This window comes from Cucurbita pepo, chromosome LG02, assembly GCF_002806865.2.
Source record: "Cucurbita pepo subsp. pepo cultivar mu-cu-16 chromosome LG02, ASM280686v2, whole genome shotgun sequence".
Taxonomy (NCBI): domain Eukaryota; kingdom Viridiplantae; phylum Streptophyta; class Magnoliopsida; order Cucurbitales; family Cucurbitaceae; genus Cucurbita; species Cucurbita pepo.
The window spans coordinates 4,983,895-5,003,054 of NC_036639.1; the positions used below are offsets into that span (position 1 = coordinate 4,983,895).

The 19,160-nt window shown below is 34.0% G+C and overlaps 2 protein-coding genes across 2 annotated transcripts in view; both read right to left on the minus strand.

Annotated features, from left to right (window-relative positions):
- Positions 1 to 4,063: 4,063 nt before the first annotated feature.
- Positions 4,064 to 5,515, minus strand: LOC111787673 (mitogen-activated protein kinase kinase kinase 18-like). The gene has a single exon (XM_023667690.1). The coding sequence runs from the start codon at positions 5,486 to 5,488 to the stop codon at positions 4,064 to 4,066; it is 1,425 nt and encodes a 474-aa protein (XP_023523458.1). The 5' UTR covers positions 5,489 to 5,515.
- Positions 5,516 to 7,752: 2,237 nt separating this feature from the next.
- Positions 7,753 to 19,160, minus strand: part of LOC111788824 (UPF0505 protein C16orf62 homolog) — an 18,197-nt gene continuing 6,789 nt past the window's right edge. The window contains exons 7-23 of the mRNA XM_023669355.1: positions 18,404 to 18,573; positions 17,565 to 17,731; positions 16,793 to 16,969; positions 16,550 to 16,639; positions 15,908 to 15,988; positions 15,136 to 15,279; positions 14,875 to 14,957; positions 14,583 to 14,721; positions 14,408 to 14,491; positions 13,390 to 13,551; positions 13,128 to 13,215; positions 12,684 to 12,761; positions 9,940 to 10,006; positions 9,742 to 9,841; positions 9,418 to 9,534; positions 9,282 to 9,338; positions 7,753 to 8,152 (exon numbers count right to left, since the gene is read on the minus strand). Of these exons, the coding sequence (XP_023525123.1) occupies positions 8,018 to 8,152; positions 9,282 to 9,338; positions 9,418 to 9,534; positions 9,742 to 9,841; positions 9,940 to 10,006; positions 12,684 to 12,761; positions 13,128 to 13,215; positions 13,390 to 13,551; positions 14,408 to 14,491; positions 14,583 to 14,721; positions 14,875 to 14,957; positions 15,136 to 15,279; positions 15,908 to 15,988; positions 16,550 to 16,639; positions 16,793 to 16,969; positions 17,565 to 17,731; positions 18,404 to 18,573 (1,939 nt within the window). The 3' untranslated portion in view covers positions 7,753 to 8,017. The remainder of the gene's footprint in view (positions 8,153 to 9,281; positions 9,339 to 9,417; positions 9,535 to 9,741; positions 9,842 to 9,939; positions 10,007 to 12,683; positions 12,762 to 13,127; positions 13,216 to 13,389; positions 13,552 to 14,407; positions 14,492 to 14,582; positions 14,722 to 14,874; positions 14,958 to 15,135; positions 15,280 to 15,907; positions 15,989 to 16,549; positions 16,640 to 16,792; positions 16,970 to 17,564; positions 17,732 to 18,403; positions 18,574 to 19,160) is intronic.

A 19,160-nucleotide genomic window follows, 5' to 3' on the forward strand; every position in this document is an offset into this window, starting at 1 on the left:
ATTCGAATATATTTATTCTTGCAAGCAATATATTCTTCCTTTTTTTTCTTCAGTATTCTACTCGATCTTATACAGTTCTTTATTTTTTTTTTATTATTATTTTTTTTAATTAATGATTTATATAATAAAATATAAGTTATATTAAATTTGTTTCTTTCCTTAATATATAAATTTGGAAAAAAAAAATATTCGGACAAATTTCCCAAATATTGGGAACTTTTGGGCATGTATTCTCATTACTACATCAAATTAAGGGCAAATTCGTAAATTAACCCTTCATTCAATTTAATAATATATTTCTAGAGTATGTATATATATATATATATATATATATAATTGTGTCAGGACGTATGGGTCGAGGGACAGTCTCAAATAAATAGTTTCTATGGGGCGTAGGCCTCCCAAAAAGTAACGAATGCGTGCAAAGGTTTCCTTGAGCTAGATGGAGATTGGCCCTTGAGTACAAAGGTAGAAGAGAGCTTGACTGCAAGACCCACTTGTCGAGCAGGGACGAAAATCGGCCTTAGTGATTTGATGGTACCAAGTGGAAGGGTCGTCGATCAACGGATAAAAGTTACTCTAGGGATAACAGACTGATCTTCCCCAAGAGCTCATATCAACGGGAAGGTTTGACACCTCAATGTTGGCTCTTCGCCACCTGGGGCTGTAGTATGTTCTAAGAGTTGGGTTGTTCACCCAATAAAATTGTACGTGAGCTGAGTTCAAAACGTCGTGAGACAGTTCGGTCTATATCCGGTGTGATTCCTAGTGTAAAGCGACTTATATTATTTCAATTTTGTTCTTTAGTAATTTTAACAAAGCCCAACAAAATGGAAGCCCACCATAGTACTCATACAGCCCATTATATATGAAAACATTATTCCAATTATAATGAAAAAAAAAATATCCATTTAATTTTAAAGTTTGAAGATTTAATTACAACTTTTAAGTTTTTTGCTTTTGATTCTTAAAATTATTTGTTATTTGTATTTTTTATTTAAATATTAATATATGAGAAACGACCATGTAGTCTGTTAATAAAATAAGAACGGGTGAACAAACGGAAAAAACATGACTGTGTAGACGAGTGAACATGTTTTTTCTCACATGTAATGACCAACGTCCAGGATTCGGTATCATAATTCATAATTCAAATTCGATACCTAACGATAAATCCAGCAGCTTAATCATAGAGTTACTATGATTCAACCACGGGAAAGGAAAGTGCACTTTGATGGTACAACAGTGACTTTCAATTCTTTTAAGTCTTCCTTAGTTATCATATTTTCAGGATCACTCTCATTCGGAAGTGGTCTCGGTTCATTCATGTACCTCTACTTTACTCGGGTGTCACATCACATCTCGTAATTTTATTTGGCTAGCGGACTTCATGGGTCAAATCTACATTAATTAAACCGATCAATATGTTATGCAATGTTTAAATAATCGTGTTAACCAGTCTTTTTTTTTAAGCTAAAAATTGAAGGGATGAATGATCGAACTTTGACCTAAATAGTCAAAAAACGTTAAAAATTGCATTTTATCCATATTTTTTGAAAGTCATAAGGGCAAATACGACTTTTTACATGTAAAAACAATGGCAAATTGGTCCATTTAAAAAATGTTAAAATATGCACTTTTTTCATGCATTGTTCAAATACATTTAAATAAAAACATTTCAAAGTCACAAAAACAACATAATTAATTCAATCATTATTAATTATTAATACAATCAATGTCTTGGTTTCAAAAGTCAATTAGTTAATTTATTATTTTAAATTTGAAATAATTATTTTTTATGGACATTTTATGAAACTATGACATATATTTAATGGAAGAACTTCAACAATTTCAAATATTTTATTATTATCCATTTTTAATTTAAAATTTTAAAATACATAATTATATTAAAAATTATAATAAATATACTAATTTATGTTATAAAATCAATTTAATTTTTGTTAAAATATAATATATTATGATGTTGTAAATAATTATTCTACAAAATTTATAAAAAAAAAAACATATTCATAAATCAATCAATAATATTATATTAAATATATCATTAAAAAAAAAAGTTAAATCCAACATAATTCAATAATTATATATATATTTATTTATTTATTGGGCCCATTAAAAAGAGTTGACCTTGAGTAGCAATGACTTTGTCCTCCAACCTAGGAGTAGGGGTTGACATTATGAAGTGTCAACTCATTTTAATATTGAAAATATATGGTCCTCATCATTAAATAAAATATGAAATAAATAAATAAATAAACTATGGACAATGCACCATTAATGGTTGAAAACATTTAGGTAATTGATTCATGGAATTGAGACAAAAAAGTACAAATAAATTCATTGACTTTGCAAAATGGTTATTTTATTATTTATTATTATTTTATTTAAGTCAAACAGCTGGGCAGTTTCCACCACAAGTCAACTCAACATCTAAGTCAAACCACTTGAATGTGAACAGAATATGTTACAAACCCACCTACAAAATTTAACCGATTAAATTAATAAAAATACATTTAAATTTTGCATATCACTTTTTAAAAAAATATTTAAATTGTAATTTAATTTAATTTTCATTAACATATATCAATTAATTCATATAATTATAAACGTGATGGGTGCTACGTCGACTTGTATACAAATTTTTTTTTTTAATTTAATAGTTAAAATTTTAAAAAATAATTATCGTATCAGCTTCCCGTTAATAATTAATATAATTAATAAAAAGAAATTACGTAACTTTTTCTTTTTGGTTGTTCTTACGATATCGGAATGATTAAAAATTTGAAAACGAAATTTGAAATCCCACGTTTAAATCAAAGGCCAATGTTGAGAATGACATCCAAATACTTTAATGGATTAAAGTGTAATTTCACACTTGTTTTATTTTAATTATATATATATATATATATATATTAAATTATAAATGACGTCGTTTTTATTTGAAGTTAAATAATGTGTCTTAATTTGATTTGTTATTTTTTTTAACGTTCGTCTTTGAATTATGTATTTTTAATTAATTGGGTAAGATGATGTAAAAAATACAAAGACGTGAAAGTTTGCGTAGACAAAACAAAGTTTGAAGCGTAAAATTAAGGAAAATTGATTACGAGACTAACCCGTCAAGAAGGGATGAGAGTCAACCATAATGGTTTGGCCCTACAAGTGAAAGGATTGTCAAGGTGCCTCGTCTGGTGGACTATCTTTGAATTGACCAAACGATCGTTTGTATAGATGTTATACCTAACTAGTAGAGAATCTAAATCAATCCGAGAGGTCATCCAACCCTAAATGTCTGCTAGTTTTTGCCTTTGTTCGTCTCTTAATAAAATTAATACCTTTCAAGTAACGTTAAATGATAGAAACAACAAACGTCTACTCGGGTATGATATTGTTCATTCGAGCATAAGCTCTCGTGAAGTTTTCCAAAAGACTCCCCTTAGGCAGTCATCTATCCATCTAGCACTATTCTAGATCACTCCACTTCTCTCGAACACATTGCTAGTTTAATAAAGTTCTACCACACCTTCGAGGCTCACACAAACACCGTCAAGTCTTACAATTTTTTTTGTTTGACACGTAAGTCACATAGTCACACGATGACTACACGTTCGAGACTCACAATTTTTTTGTTCGACAATTAAGAATTCTATCGACATGGTTAAGTTAAAATAAATGCATGACTCCCACTAAAAGAATAAGACTTTACACGTCAGTATGATATTATCCACTTTAAGCATAAGTCATCGTGACTTTACTTTTAATTTTTCATACCCAGAATCTTTCTTTTAATTAACCAATGTTTGACTCGAACATTGATGCCATTTGTCAAACGACTGTACAATTAACGGTAACGACAACAAGCCATGATGAAAATAATAATAATAATAATAATACCATGAGAAAAATGCTAGGATAAAGAGAGGAGAGAGAAAAAGAAAAAGAAAGAATAAAAATAAAGTAATCTAAAAAGTAAAATAAAATCAATAAATTCCTCCAATTCATTTAAATTTTGTGACCTTAACTTGCCTTCAAATTATCTCAATCATTTTTCAAATTTGTAAAAATGTATTTTGGATTTATTGTTCTTGAATTGACTTGAAAAAACTTTGATCAATCTATGATTCTTGAACAAGGGGATGAGATTTGTAGAAATTTGGAAACATATTGAAAGAAGATTATGAGGCAACAATCGATCAATTTGCATTAATGAATAAGAACAATACTCGTTTGATCCTACAAATTGCACAGTATTCAACATGAAATCAGTCTCAAATTCAATGTTCATAATACTAAAATCATCATCAACCAAACAGAACGACACTAAATCTTCTTCAAATTCTAAGTTCAATGTTACCATCTCTTCTTCTTCTTCTTCTTGAGGAAAATCTGAGCTCACAGATCCATTTCCATGGCTTCTTCCGCCAACGTCGTTGTTTCTGATCAAGAACCAATCTCGTTCATCATCCCCTTCCCAATCGCAATTGGAAGACAAATTTCCAGCCAAGCTTCTAATCCTCTCTGCCGGAGAATCCGCCAGAGAAGCTTGATGGCTCACCTTCAATGGAGTCTCCGAATCTTCCATTGAATCCCAAAAGCTCTGATCCAAAACAGAGCTTGGAGAAGAACTCGTCGTTTTCCTCCTCGAACATTCAATTTCGGATTCAGAATCAAATCCCTGAAGAAACGGATGCTCAAGAAGCCGTTTCACACTCCATCGTTCTTTCGGGTCTTTTATCAAACACTTAGCGACGAAATCCCTCGCTTCCTCCGACAACCACCGCGGAACCTCCGGAACCTCGCCGGAAAAACCAATCGTATACAACGCTGTTACCGGATCCTCCAATCCTGTCCATGGATGATTACCAGTAGCCATTTCAATGACCGTACATCCAAACGCCCAAACATCCGCTGGAAATCCCTGTTCTTCACCTCTCGCAACCTCCGGCGCCATGTACGCAGGCGAACCAGAAAAAGCCCTAACTCCATTTCCAGAAACTCCTCCTCCTTCCACAAATTTCGCACAACCTAGATCCGCGATTTTCAAGCCCTCACCACTCAACAACAGATTCCGGCTCTTGATATCACAATGCGCCAATCCATTCGCGTGAAGATACTCCAATCCTTTGAGAATCTGGCGCGAATACGCCCCGATCATCGATTCCTCCATCCGTCCACCATGTCTCTGAATAGCATCCCACAGCGTCCCCTCCGGTAAATACTCCATAAACAGATTGAAAACCGGCGACTTAGAGCTCTCAATCTCAACGTCGAAACCAAAGCAGTTGATTAGGTATGGGGAGTTCAAATTAGAGAGAAGAGCGTGTTCCTTCCGCAACAACGCCGATGTAGAGAGGTCAGTGGTTTTGACAGCGAATTGGCGCGAGGAGGAAGAAGAGGTGGTGGTGGTGGCCAAATAGACGGTGGCGGACGAACCGCGGCCGACGGCGGGGCCTCTGGTCCAGTCCATGGCAGAGAGAGAAGAAGAAGAAGAAAGGGAGAGATGAAATTGTGGAGGAGGAAGAAGAGATTATGAATTTATATAATCCATCGCAACGCCGCGTCTTTGTCGATGGTAACCAAAAATAAATAAATAAATAAATAAATAAATAAATAAAAATCTTATTTAAATATATTTATTTTTTGAATTCACAAACTTTTAATTTTTAATTATAATACTTTTGTAACTAAAAAATAATTAATCAAATTAACAGCCTGAGGACATAACTGTAATTATATCTACTTTTATTATTATTAGTAAAATTTTAATTTTTAAAATCATTATTAATTAATTATTTAAAAAAGGGTTTATTTTGGATAATAATAATAATAATAAATAAATAAATAAATAAATAAAGGGGAACCGGCCATAACGACAAGTTGGGTGGAGTTCGTAGGGAGCGCGAAGGGGCAAAATTGAAATGACTATAAAAGTGCCACGTGGCGGAAGGAGGGAGGAGAAGACAGGCCAGCAAACAAAAGAGTATAGAATTAGCAAGTATCGAGAGACAGCCAGTTACGTGACGACGCGTGGAGCTGTGCGTACAATAGGTCGGTAACGTTAGTGTGGCCCCCAGATTTGATTGATTTACCATTATGACCTTACCCAAGCAGCATGAGCATAATAAGCATATTCCCGTCTCTCCTTTTTTTGCGGCGCTAAAAGCATTTGATTCCTTTATTATTTTCAAGTTTAATTATTTTTTTTAATTAACTTTTTTTAAAAGTTGGGCAACTAATTTTTGTTCAAAATATAATATCATAATAAATTCTTTAAAAAAGAATAATAATCCAATTTTATATTAAATTCTTTTGAATAATTATTCATTTTTATTATTATTTTTAAATTTGTACTTTCGCATTTTCAATACAAACTTGAATGCGCGACACTCAAGTAAAGAAGGGATGTATGAATGAACAGAGACCATATCCGAATAAGAGCAATCTCAAGAATAGAATAACCCAGAGTATATAGGGTTGAATCTAAAATGCCCTAAACTCCAGAACCCACGAACACCTCCCTGACATCCTTTCAAATAGTATATCGATATATTTTTGTCACGTGAACATAGCTCATTATCAATCCGAGCATAATTCCATTTGTTCCCTTAGTTTTGTAAAGGTGTAATACAATAATGTTTTTTTAATTGATGACGTGTACAAAATCTTAGAGAGAGAAGAAGAAGAGAGAGNCACGTGGTGGGGAAGATCGTTGCTCCGCCCATAGGGTCAATCTCTTGTAATGGGTGAGAGTGAAAATGGATGGTTTTTGGGGTGGGAAAATGTGAATTGAGTAACGTGGAAGTAATTCCAAATGATATGGGTTTAGGGTTTGCTTGCAGGCCCTTCCATAATCCATTTTTTTTACAGAATTGCCTCTTTTTGCCAACAGGGGCTTAGCCCTAAACCCCTAAACTTAAAAAAACAAAAACAAATCCTTATTCTATAAATATTTTTGCATATTTAATGCAACTCGTTCCCGTCTATGTATATGAGATATTTTAAAAAGTGAACATCTTTATGCAATGCAACTCGTTCCCATCTATGTATATGTGATATTTTAAGAGTGAACATCTTTTTTAGTTGCAGGGTCCAAAGAAAGAACGTCTATGTATATGTGATATTTTAAGGAGCGAACATCTTTCCTAGTTGAAGGGTCCGAAGAAAGAATAAGAAGTGTGATTTCACTATATTTCTGACCACGAACGGGCCCTATCACAAGAATATTTTTTCTAGTATAGCTCTGAAAAGACGTCCATCTTTTCTTTAATCTCGCTAAAATTTATGGTTTGTCTCACCAATACCCTTAAAACTTATAAAAATGTTTAAAAAATATCTTTGAATTTTTAAAAATTTCAATAATACTCTTAAACTATGAATAATAATTTATTAGTACTAATGTTTAGTTTCTTTTAACGATTTCTATTCTATTGTTAGTATCCATTTAAAACCTCTTCTTTTGTTAAAAATTAAATACATTTTAAAAATCGAGAGACTAACAGCAATGAATAACAAAGAAAAGCAAATAATATCTATTAGCAATGAATAACAAACCAAAGTAAATAATATATATTAGTAATAGACTTGAACGTACACGACCTTCAAGTTGTGAAAGAAACTCGGCTCCATTTTGCATAGTGGCTTTTGGAAGCACTGACGCATAAGGCTGTCGTCATGATTTCTTGATAAAGATGCAAATGAAAAGGGCAAAATATTGCAATAAAAAGCTACCCCTTTACAACTCTGCAGCATGCAGGGACACCAAGTATTTTTATTCATTTTTTTGGGGACCAAGTTTGGCTTAATTGCAATTTGGTCCCTCATTTTTTATCCCATTTTCAACTGAAGTGCTTCAACTATTACATTTTTTCATTCTCACCCATCAACTTTTAGTTTCTACCACTAAAATCACACAAATGAGTAAATCAATCTCAACCTATGGGGCCATTTCCAGGCTACTTGCCCAATTGATTCACGTAATATTCACTACACATTCCCATCAGCATTTCACTGACGATTGTGACTTCTCCTCTAGGCGTTGGAAGGTTGACTGCAAATATTTGTTGCGGTCACTCATACACAGTTTAGCAGTCCCCATCAGATTGGAGCAAATTGCATATGTTTCGTCTTTTAGCTGTCATACAAGAAGATGAAAGTATGAGAAGAAAATATGCTAGACTGTTTCTTCTGCACTGAGAGGAAAAAATGATTATTTAGTAATTTCACGGAGTTTCTACAAGAAACGTGCTAGTCCTTGTGTGAGATCCCACGTTGGTTGGAGAAGGGAACGAAGCGTTCCCTCTCCCTAGCAGATGCGTTTTTAAAACCTTGAAAGGAAGCTCGAAAGGAAAAGCCCAAAGAGGACAATATCTACGATAGAAACTTGCAAGTTCTTGCGTGAGATCCCACATTAGTTGGAGAGGGGAACGAAGCGTTTTTTATAAGGGTGGAGAAACCTCTCCCTAGCAGATGCGTTTTAAAAACCTTGAGGGGAAGCCCGAAAGGGAAAGTCCATTGAAGACAATATCTAGTAGCAGTGAACTTGGGTTGTTACACCAACCATTGTTGTTACAACAATTGGAAGGGAAAGTATAATTTGCTCCTAATCGACCACCCACCAATTTAAGAGAAAAGAATGAACCAGATATTGATACAAAATATAAGTTCAAAAAGTTTGTGATTGTGTTTAAAACGATATACACTTCGTACTTCCCTTCTATTTTTCCTCAATGAATGTGACCAAAATGGCAATTAAAATGCTTGATTACCTATGTAACAGCCCAAGCCCAAACCAACTACTAACAAATATTGTCCGCTTTAGCCCATTACGTATCGATGTCAGCCTCACGATTTTAAAACACGTCTGATAGGGAGAGGTTTCCACACCCTTATAAGTAATGTTTCGTTCCCCCTCTCCAACTGATGTGGGATCTCACAATCCACCCCTCTTGGGGGGCCAGTGTCCTTGCTGGCACACCGCTCGGTGTCCGGCTCTAATACCATTTCTAGCAGCTTAAACCCACTACTAACAAATATTATCCGCTTAGGCCCGTTACGTATCACTATCAGCCTCACGGTTTTAAAACGCGTCCGCTAAGGAGAGGTTTCCATACCCTTATAAGGAATGTTTAGTTCCCCTCTCGACGTGGGATCTTTCTGCATTAATTCCAGAAATGTCTCGCCAATGATTATCTTTATATCAAAGGATTGGAAATATTAGGTGGAAGATATTTTTCAAGTCTAAAAATTTGATGGGAACTTACAGTGAAAGACGATAAGATGGAATCACAAACTTCAAGCGCCAGTATTCCACGTGCGGCCTAATCAGAACAGAGGGTTAGTAACAATGATCCAATGATTTCCTTCACAGCACTTCAATTAAGTGGAAATCATAGTTACCCCAGAAGACTCTTGCTGAATAGCATTAACTAGATTCTGTACAATAAGCTCAGACAAAGAGACAAGTTCATGCAAGTAGGCCGAGTCGCCGAAGAAGACATTGTTCGAACCCCAGAACTGCAACAGAGATAGAACTTCAGACTCATTTCATAACAAGCAAAGATATTTTGTTGGTTCTAAAAATTAGGAGGTTCATATGTTGCTCATCAATCAATTTCACATCTCTGGAAAGTTGCTAAATATATTACGTCGTCGTATCATGTAAGAAGATCTTAGAATGGAGAACAATATTTTTCGAGATATCAACTAAAGGAGACAACATACCAGTCCATTATCTGCATGATATGGGAGTCTATTTTGGGAACATGTAGCCAACAATGAAAGTATAGCACATAAAATCCTCGTCCTCATTTTAGGTGTCATCCTGCATTGATGTTCAAGAACCCATGTACAAATGATAGTGGTGAAGTAGAAAAAAAATGAAATAAGATTTGCAACAATTATGATGCAGTAAATGCTCACCATGGTATATCATTTACAAATGATACCAAAATCTTCGGGAAGTATGCACTTCCATGATCAGGATTACCTTCAAAAGAGAGGCAAAGGTATGGGAATTGAGTAACTGTGCGAGCATACGTGCATGTGTGTGCAAGAGTCTAAATTAACATAATCAAAGAAAACCATCGTGTGGAATTTTCTATTGGTTTACTCCCAAACAGTTGGGCAATAAATCAGGCAGGTTGGTGTCATGGTGCAAAGCTCAATAAATATTAATTAATGTCGAAGGAATGCTTACCTCTCTTAAAATGAAAATGAAGAAAGAATATGAGCAATATAATTTACACTTGCAACATGATATCAAAGTCATTCTATTCTGGGAGGTCTCATTAATCGGTGTAGCCTATATAGCTATCTTCCACCTTAGATCAAATTTATTTGCAGCCTTCATAGTTACCGATCTTCCATCTTGGACCAAATTTATTCGCAGCCTCCATAGTTACCAATCTTCCACTTTAACCAAATTTATTTGGAGTTTTCATAGCTACCAATCCTCCACCTTGACCAAATTTATTCAGAATCTTTATAGCTACCGTTGAAGTTGTGTCGTCGAAGTCGTGCGATCAATATTACACATCAATCATAATCTCATTCACTGTGATATGACACAGCATATTGAAATTGGTCGATAATTTATCAAGAAGAAATTGGAGAAAGGGATAGTTTGCATTAGTTATGTGCCCTCATAGTTCAACTGACAGATATACTAACAAAAGAACTTCATAGCTCAATGTTTCATGGTTAGTATCCAAGCTGAGAATGAATGATATCTATTCCACAGCTTGAGAAGGAGTGTTGAAGGAATGACCTTAATTATATCGGCGTAAACCCTAACTTTAATTATATCTATATTGTTACCTAATATCTAAGAATTTAGTTAGATTTATTTTTTAGTATTGTTATCTAGTATCCCGGGATTTAGCTAGCTTTTACTATAAAAGGCACATGTACCTCTCTAAAAAGAGAGAAAAACTGTAAACCCAATTAACTATCAATAAANTTATAATATATAATAAATGCATATCTTTAGTTATTTTTCCTTCCTTGTCGTTTAGTACACCGCGACCTTTTAAAAAGTCCTTTTTTTCTCCCATTTTTTCAGCTTTTGTCGTTCTTTGTTATTGCTACTCTTTTGTGTCTTTCAGTTCTATTTCTTGAATGAAAGTTTTATGTTTCTTTTTCTTTTTGAAAAAAAAGTATTAAGCAAGTAGGCCAGTCTATATCTCTTGCTATTAGTTGCATGTGGAAGTGTTATTGCTACTCTTGGGAAAGTAGTTGCGAACTTCGAATTTCTTCAAAGTCAAGGTGATCATTTATACGCTATTTGCGATTTTGATTTGTTAAGTATTTGATATAATTAAATTCACCATAACTTATCAACTTAAGCTTTTAGGTTGAAATGTTGTTTATGAGGATGACATCATTCTTATAGATGTTGATGAACTAGAACTTACCATTTTAAAGAAAAAGTTGCCAGGGCCTTTAAAATCAAGGACTTGGGAGTGCTAAGGTGCTTCCTAGGAATGGAATTTGGAATAACTAGAAAATGTATCTTTCTGAATCAAAGAAAATATATCATTGAGTTACTTGGAGAAACATGTTTGCTTGTGTGCAAGGTAGCTAAGATTCCTATTGAACCAAATTTGAAATCGGAAGCTGCAAAAGATGAATAAGTAAAGGATAAAGAACAATACCAAATACTTGAGGAAAAACTCATTTATTTGTCTCACACATATCCAAATATTATAAAGGGAACTCCAGGAAAAGGTATGTTGCTTAAAAAGGGAACTACAAGAAAAAGTATAGCCATCTACAGGTTGAAGTTTATACTAATGCAGATTGGACAGGAAGTAGAATGGATAGAAAGTCAACCCTTGGCTATTGTTCCTTTGTTTGAGGAAACTTAGTCACTTGGAGAAGCAAAAAGATAAACTGTTGTAGCTAGAAATAGTGCTAAAGCAGAATTTAGAGCATTAGCTCACAGTATCTATGAAGGAATATGGATACACATGCAGCTTAGAAGTGAAAGTTGTATACGAACACCTATGCAAGTTTACGACGACAACACGCATGTCATCTCTATATTCTATAATCCAGTTCAACATGACAGGACAAAGCATATCAAAGTTGACAAACACTTCAAAAAGGAGAAATTTGATATGGGTGTGATATGTACTCCTTATCTTCCAAAAGCACAATTTGATAGAATGATTTACAAGCTTGCAGTGGAAAATATATTTAAAATTGCTTGAGGGGACTGTTAGTTTATATTAGCTGTAAATATCTTAATTTGGTATAATTATTAATGAATTTTTATTCTTATTTCTTATTATTCTTTCCTTCCTTGCATTGAGCTTTTCTCCTGTGCAAAACGTCATCATGTATCTTACTGTTTCATTGTTGGAATAAATTTAATTTTATTCCATTAAAAGTTAAAAAGAGAACTAAGTGAACATATGCAAGCCTCAATCTTCATCATTTGAAAAGTTATATCATAGTTGGGTTGTAATGAATTTCTTTGAAGTCTTATTGTTGAAGTTTTCAACCTAAGATATTGCTTTGAAAATGGATAGAGGGGAAGATACTTGGCAGTCTACTAAAGCTCATAAATACGGTTTTTTAGCACGATGAAAAATAAAAATTGCACTAAGATATAATAGCAAGTTCTTTTATCAAAATAAGAAAAATTGAAAGAATTTTACTACCAGGAAGCATAACCAAGAGGCTGCATAACTTTTGAATTGAGGAGAGTAAAAGATCAGCGTCGGCTGCTGCGCGGGAGCCTATACAAGGAAGTTAATGCTTCTATTACTTTGATACATGATATTTATTTGAAGAATGCAAACCACTCTAAACAATAGGGAAAATAATTGGATGCCAATAATAGAGAATCAGAAACATGTCGCTCAATTAGAAATAAATCCAAACATTTATGCAGAGCAAACTGATGAAGCATAAATATAGAGTTGCTAAATATGTCCATTTAAATTAAAAGAAAAAAAAGACTCAAATCATTGTAGCCGTAATGTGCATGTTTCTCAAATAATTCTCTTTGGCAGAATTTAAGTTTGATCAACCAATGGAATTTTTGACTGTGATGTTAGAAATAAAAACTGCAGTAGCTTCCAAAAATGAAGTGATGAACTGACCTTCCTTAATGTCCACATTGTGCAAACAGCTGATTGCTGAATCTATTAAATCACCCGAATGAGAAATTAAACCACCTAATAAAGCAACCTGACATAAGAAAATGAATAACGGATCTGGTTATTTATGCAACTCTCTAATTCAGTGTCCACCACTGTAGGTTTGAGAGTAGTTTCATAGCACGGCCACGAAGTTATATGAGAGATTAGCAAGTGTTTACAATTTTCAAATAATAACATCAACACAGAGGAAAGATAAAATTACCTCCGCAGTCTCAAGGTAAAGATTGAACTGCTTAATATGAGTTGATATTGACGGTAATGTGACTTCAGAAAACGCTATGCAGGATTTGACAAAATTGCCATGCTTCTTCGCATCTTTTAAAGCCTTTACTGCTAAACCATTGCTACAATGCACGAGAGTGTCCTGAAAGTAAGTCAAAGCAACAACATCAAGAGACTTGAGACTGGTATGGAAAGAAGAATCCATCTTATGGGATATTTCGACATCACAGTGACCTTCGGTGTATTTGTTAACTTTTGCCTTTAATAATCATTAGATAAGTAAAACATATTATTAAGTTTTTCGTATTTTGTATAGGCTAGGATATTTTGTGTAGCCGGATTAGTCAGTTACCTGTTTTAGTTCATTATAACTGGTATATTAAGTTACCGGTTTTATAGTGAGATTAGATTATTTAAAGCCATTGATGCCTCCTATGTGAGATGGACTTTCATCCAAAAAAATTCCTTCCATAAATTCTTTTACTGATTTTCATCAGTGTTTGGTATCAAAGCACCCTCGGGGAAGGGGACTTGATGGCTGGAAAAACCCCCAGACTCGACTGCAGATGACACAGTTCTAACCAGTCTAAATGCTTCAACTTCTGAAACCCATTATCCCCTCAAGCTTTGACACAACGGATGACCTTCCCTTCCAAAAGACCTGAATCTCGTTTTCATACAGTAATTGGTGTAATAAGTAGAACACATTATTAAGTTTTCTGTATTTTGTACAGGCTGGGATATTTTATGTGTAACCGGGTTTCTAAGTTACCATTTTTAGTTAGTTATATACTGATTTATTAAGTTACGGTTTGATTGTGAGATTAGCCTACTTAAGGTCTTTGTTGCCTTTTAGGTAAGATGGACTTTCATCAATAAAATTTCTTCAAGAAATTCTTTTACTGATTTACATCAATTATACAGTAAACTGCAAGAAGCTATCAGGATAGAAAAAGGTCAATTTGTCAATCACTTTACAATAAGGAAATATGCCCCACCTTAACCTCATCTATGGTACCAAATGCTCCACGACACTCAACAAGGAATGCTAGATGGCGCTCCCTCTCTTTCCCAAAGTCCACCTGTACGACGAAATTCATACAAAGCCACCAAAAACCCTTAGACTACAGAAAATGAAATCTCAGAACCGAAGATATCAACTAACTCAGTTACCAGTTGGACAAAACGAGAAAGCAAATGTGCTGGTTGATTTTCATCATCTTTCATGTTGGCAAAATCAAAGCTATCATTAAGAGCCTGGGAAATTTCAAAAAGCAATTCTACGGTTGCTGGATCACGTATATAGGAGCTCCTGTCCAATGAAATAATAATTTTACAGGTACCACCAGAAATAGAATTCAAAGGCCAATGCAAAAAGCTATGGTTCAGGAAGTAGTATAATTGACATTCGCACATATATATAGAAAATGAATAAATAAATGACCAAAAACAAATGAAGAGTTACCTTGTAGCCATCTTAAGAATATTAATAATGATAATGCCTTTTGGTCTTCCGACAAGCAAATCCAAAATCTCCAGAAAATGGCTCTAGGAAGAAAGAAATCCAAGAGACTTGGCAATTAATAAGGACGTCAAACTCTCGATTTGCATATATGAATCTAAAAGTAATTAGATTATTATAAATTTACTTATAGTAGCTCGAATACAAACAATACAAAGAACAGAAACATGGAGAAGAAGTTTGATAAGAACCGAGGATCCATACTAGTGCAAATACATCTTCCAAATGCTGGTAATGAGAAAGAAGCTTCCCCATAATTGACTGCAAACTGAGGAGTCCATTCTCATCTATCCCTCTATTGCATGTTCGCTGTGAAATCGCATCTAAAATCGTTTTTACACGGCTATCCTGGAAAGTTCATGATAATTCAAATTCAGATGCGTTGAAACACAATATTGAACAAAAAGTGATATCAGGGGAGGAGAATCTTTTGGAAGATGTCGAGTGAAAACTTCAATATCCGATGTCATCATGATAAACTCATAAAAATGAACAAAATGACAAGTCAAAGTAGCTGAAGAAAAATATGAAGTCGACTAATTTTCAAAAACTGATGAAAGCATTTAGTTTGTTAGTTGAACAGTTGCATCAATTTAAAATTCATAACTTGAAATGTGGTACAGTGAAAATAAAAGGCATTTCTAGGGACTGCCACCACCATCGCCTTGTGGTCTCNTTTTTTTTTTTTTTTTTTTTTTTTTTTTTTTTTTCTTTTCCTCTCTCTAAGAAGAAGAATGAACAAACTGAATGGCCAGGATCTCAGCCTGAAAAAGATCAACCCTCGCAAGAAAAAGGGGATATGCCAGGAAGTTACATGACCAAGATTTGTCACAGTTCTTTTTTCTCTCTTTTCTCTTTCATAGAAAAGGATTGAAGACACAGTTCATGCAAAAGGCTAGAGGTAATATAATGTAAGCAAAAAGATAATGAAGTAATAAATGATCCTAATCAAGGTCATGTGTTGGCTCAAGTTTACCAAATGATTTTGAAGTACAATATCCAAATAGGCATCAATGACTGTCAGATACTCGTCGAGGCTCTCATTTTGCGCAATAACCTGGTATAGTAAATACATTCATGTGGTAAGAGGAGCAAAAACATCATGCTGCAAAACCGAAAAGAAAAAACTACTTCAAGCAACTAGTTATTGTTGGCTAGATATGCAAAAAGGATAAGAAAGAAAGAATAACCCATCTCCTTCCCTAAGCCGCAACATTGGATCAAAGAAATTGTTTTACTTTTAATGGTAGAGTGAATATTTCATACTGTAACTAAAGCGAAGCTACTAGTTTAGGCACCTAGGCCAACTTCTTATACTCTGAGGTAGAATTATATAGATGGCTAGCGAATGAAATGATATACAGCATTATCTAATAATATATTTTGCTAGTTTACATGTATCCCATGGGTATGGGGTTCAAGCCTCACAATATTATTTTCTTGTTAGACCTTATGCTAATTTTCATGCCTACAAGTGGAGTACTAATGATATACTGAAAAAGTTTGATTTACTCCAATCTATTAGCTCAAGCTTTTTTGGTTTAAAAATAATAAAAAAAATAATTCTCCAAAACTTCTCCTGAAGAAACATAAAATGAAACTAAATATAATTTCTTACCTCAAGTACATTATGCATTACGGCATCCACAATATCCACAGGAGGTCTCCTTTCACAAAGCCTGATCCCATGTAACCTGTAATTCAAGAACTGAACCAAAAGAAAGATGAGAAAACTGAAAGATCCAAAAGTCACTACAAAAACATAAATGACCATTATGAAAATCTCATAAATATTGCAGCACTGGTTTTGATGGTTTCAAATGCAGAGGAACTAATTTGCATATCTCCAGATAAAAAATACCTGACGGAAGGATGAATCGTTGCTGCGATCAATAAGGTGGAGAAATTCCATAGCCTTCGAGCTTAATACTTCAACAGGAAGTTCCTTTAGTATGTAATGAAGAACGATTGAGACACACTGTGAATTCTCCATATTTCTTCCCAGTCCAAGCGCTATAAGTGTTCCCTCTAATTGTCTCTTTAAGAAGAAATTGGCAAGACGATGAATATCAGTCAATTAAATTTTTGTTGCTTGAACATTACGTAATATGTATTTTGGTTTTTGAAAAGGTTTCAAAGGGCTCACTGATTTCTCGAATTCCATGTTTTGGATGATACTTTTCATAAGTTGCTCGTTAGAAATGATAGTGGTTTCGATTTCTTCTTTCCACTTTTGAAAAATGCCCTTGTTCTAGAGAATCTCTTCCACATTTTTCCTCTCATCCTTTCTCGCTTCTTTCTTTTAAATCTCATATATAATTTAATTCTGTTTTCAAATTACTTCTCTTCTTTCTTCCGACATTGTTAATCAACTTAATTGATAATCTCAAAACATCCCCATCTGCACTTCTAAACATTTTCATTTTAATTTCTCCTGTCTTCTTCAAATTTGTGTCCTCCTCCCCAAAATCACTGAATCGGAATAAAAGAGCTGTGGTCGATATTTTGATATCGAGTGTGTATACAGTAAATAATCAAACTGGTTTCGTGTCTATTTTAGGACAATTTCAGGACAGAATGTAACCCCGTGTAAAAACTGCAAACACCTCATTTCATACTCAAAGACAGCATACCTGAGAGACATTCTTAAATATGCATTTTACAATATATTCGATTGTAGGCTCTATCACACCAACAAGCAAGACTTTGCTATCCGTAGAACTGCCAGTTTTGGTTTCTTTTGCTGGTATGAAATGTTTCAATTGAGCATTCGTGTCATTGACACATGACACTAGCAATCCTGGTAACAAGTGCATGATTCTCACGATAAGAATGAAATCATCATTTTAGTAGCACATCTAGAACAAAAATTGGCCAATTCAATATTCTTTATGCATCAACCAGAAACTCGACTAAGAAATTTGAGGAAATCTTATGCCCAGGCTTAAAAACTTTTCCTTGGCCTATAAACATGTTCTTTCCAATTCATGTGAAGTTAATTATGAAACTAGCATCATATAGCAAGAATATAATACATCTAACAGCAATTACACTGAAAAATATTAAGCATCTGCTTTCCAAACTCACGTATAAACATTTTCAAATGAAGCAACCATAATATCAACTCTTCCTTTTCTTTGATAAGAAACAAAACCCCAAGCCAAGGGAGGTTAAAAACGTCCATCAACTGGCCACAAGAGAGTTCATGTATACATGTCTTTTTAGTACAGGGAAGCTATAAAAAATGTAAAGAAGTATAAACCAAAGAAATTACAAGAAATATCTCTACTTATATAGAAGAGGCAGTAGGAAAATATATAAAACCCTACAAATAATGTTATAGGGTTGAACTCAATAAATCCAGACACTAGGAACAGGAAAAATAACCCCGCAGGAATAAGTAATAGTCACCCCCTCCTGGCCACACAAGCAACAAATATGTGAAAACCAATTGTATGCCAATTTGACGTACCTATATCACACGAGGGCAACTTCTGTGCACAATGAGTCAAGTACAAACGACAATAAGCAGATGCCAAAGGATCAGCTATTCCTCTAGCCATCATCACCAAGCGCTGTATGACGACAACAGGTTGATCATCCAAGAATTGCCAACAAGGCAATAAAGCCAACTCCAAATAACTGAAATACGTAGAAACAACTTACTGTTAGTGCTAGCTAAATATTCCATAAAACAAACGGTTATTGCAATTCTACTGATGATAAACTGGCAGTTAGCTCACCAAAAGACCTTGTTCAACAAAACACCCAATGTATGCTAAGAAGTTTTAACATAATCAGGTCCTCTGATCAAGACAAAACTCAATGACAAAAAGTTTGGTAAAAAACTTCTCACCCTACTTTAATTCAAGCCACTAGAATGATCCAAATACAGAATTTAATAGTTCCAACTACACTAAGATACACAAAAAAGTAATCTCTAATTCATAAAAGGAGACTCACAAATTCCTAGGCATCAGATAGTTATTAACATCTACACTTTCCTCCTCCTTTTGGCGTTCAAGTAACTGGGGTTAATGTAAGGTTAACGGATAAACTTTGATACCACAAAAGTGACTACAAGAACACACACCTCTAATTCATTTTTACTTGTAGGCCTCAGTAGCCAGTAACTTAAATAGACAAGTTTAAAAGTTAAATCTAACTAAAATATTTGATGATTTTTCATTTATATTTAATATTTCAGCTTTTTTTTTTTTTTTTTTTTT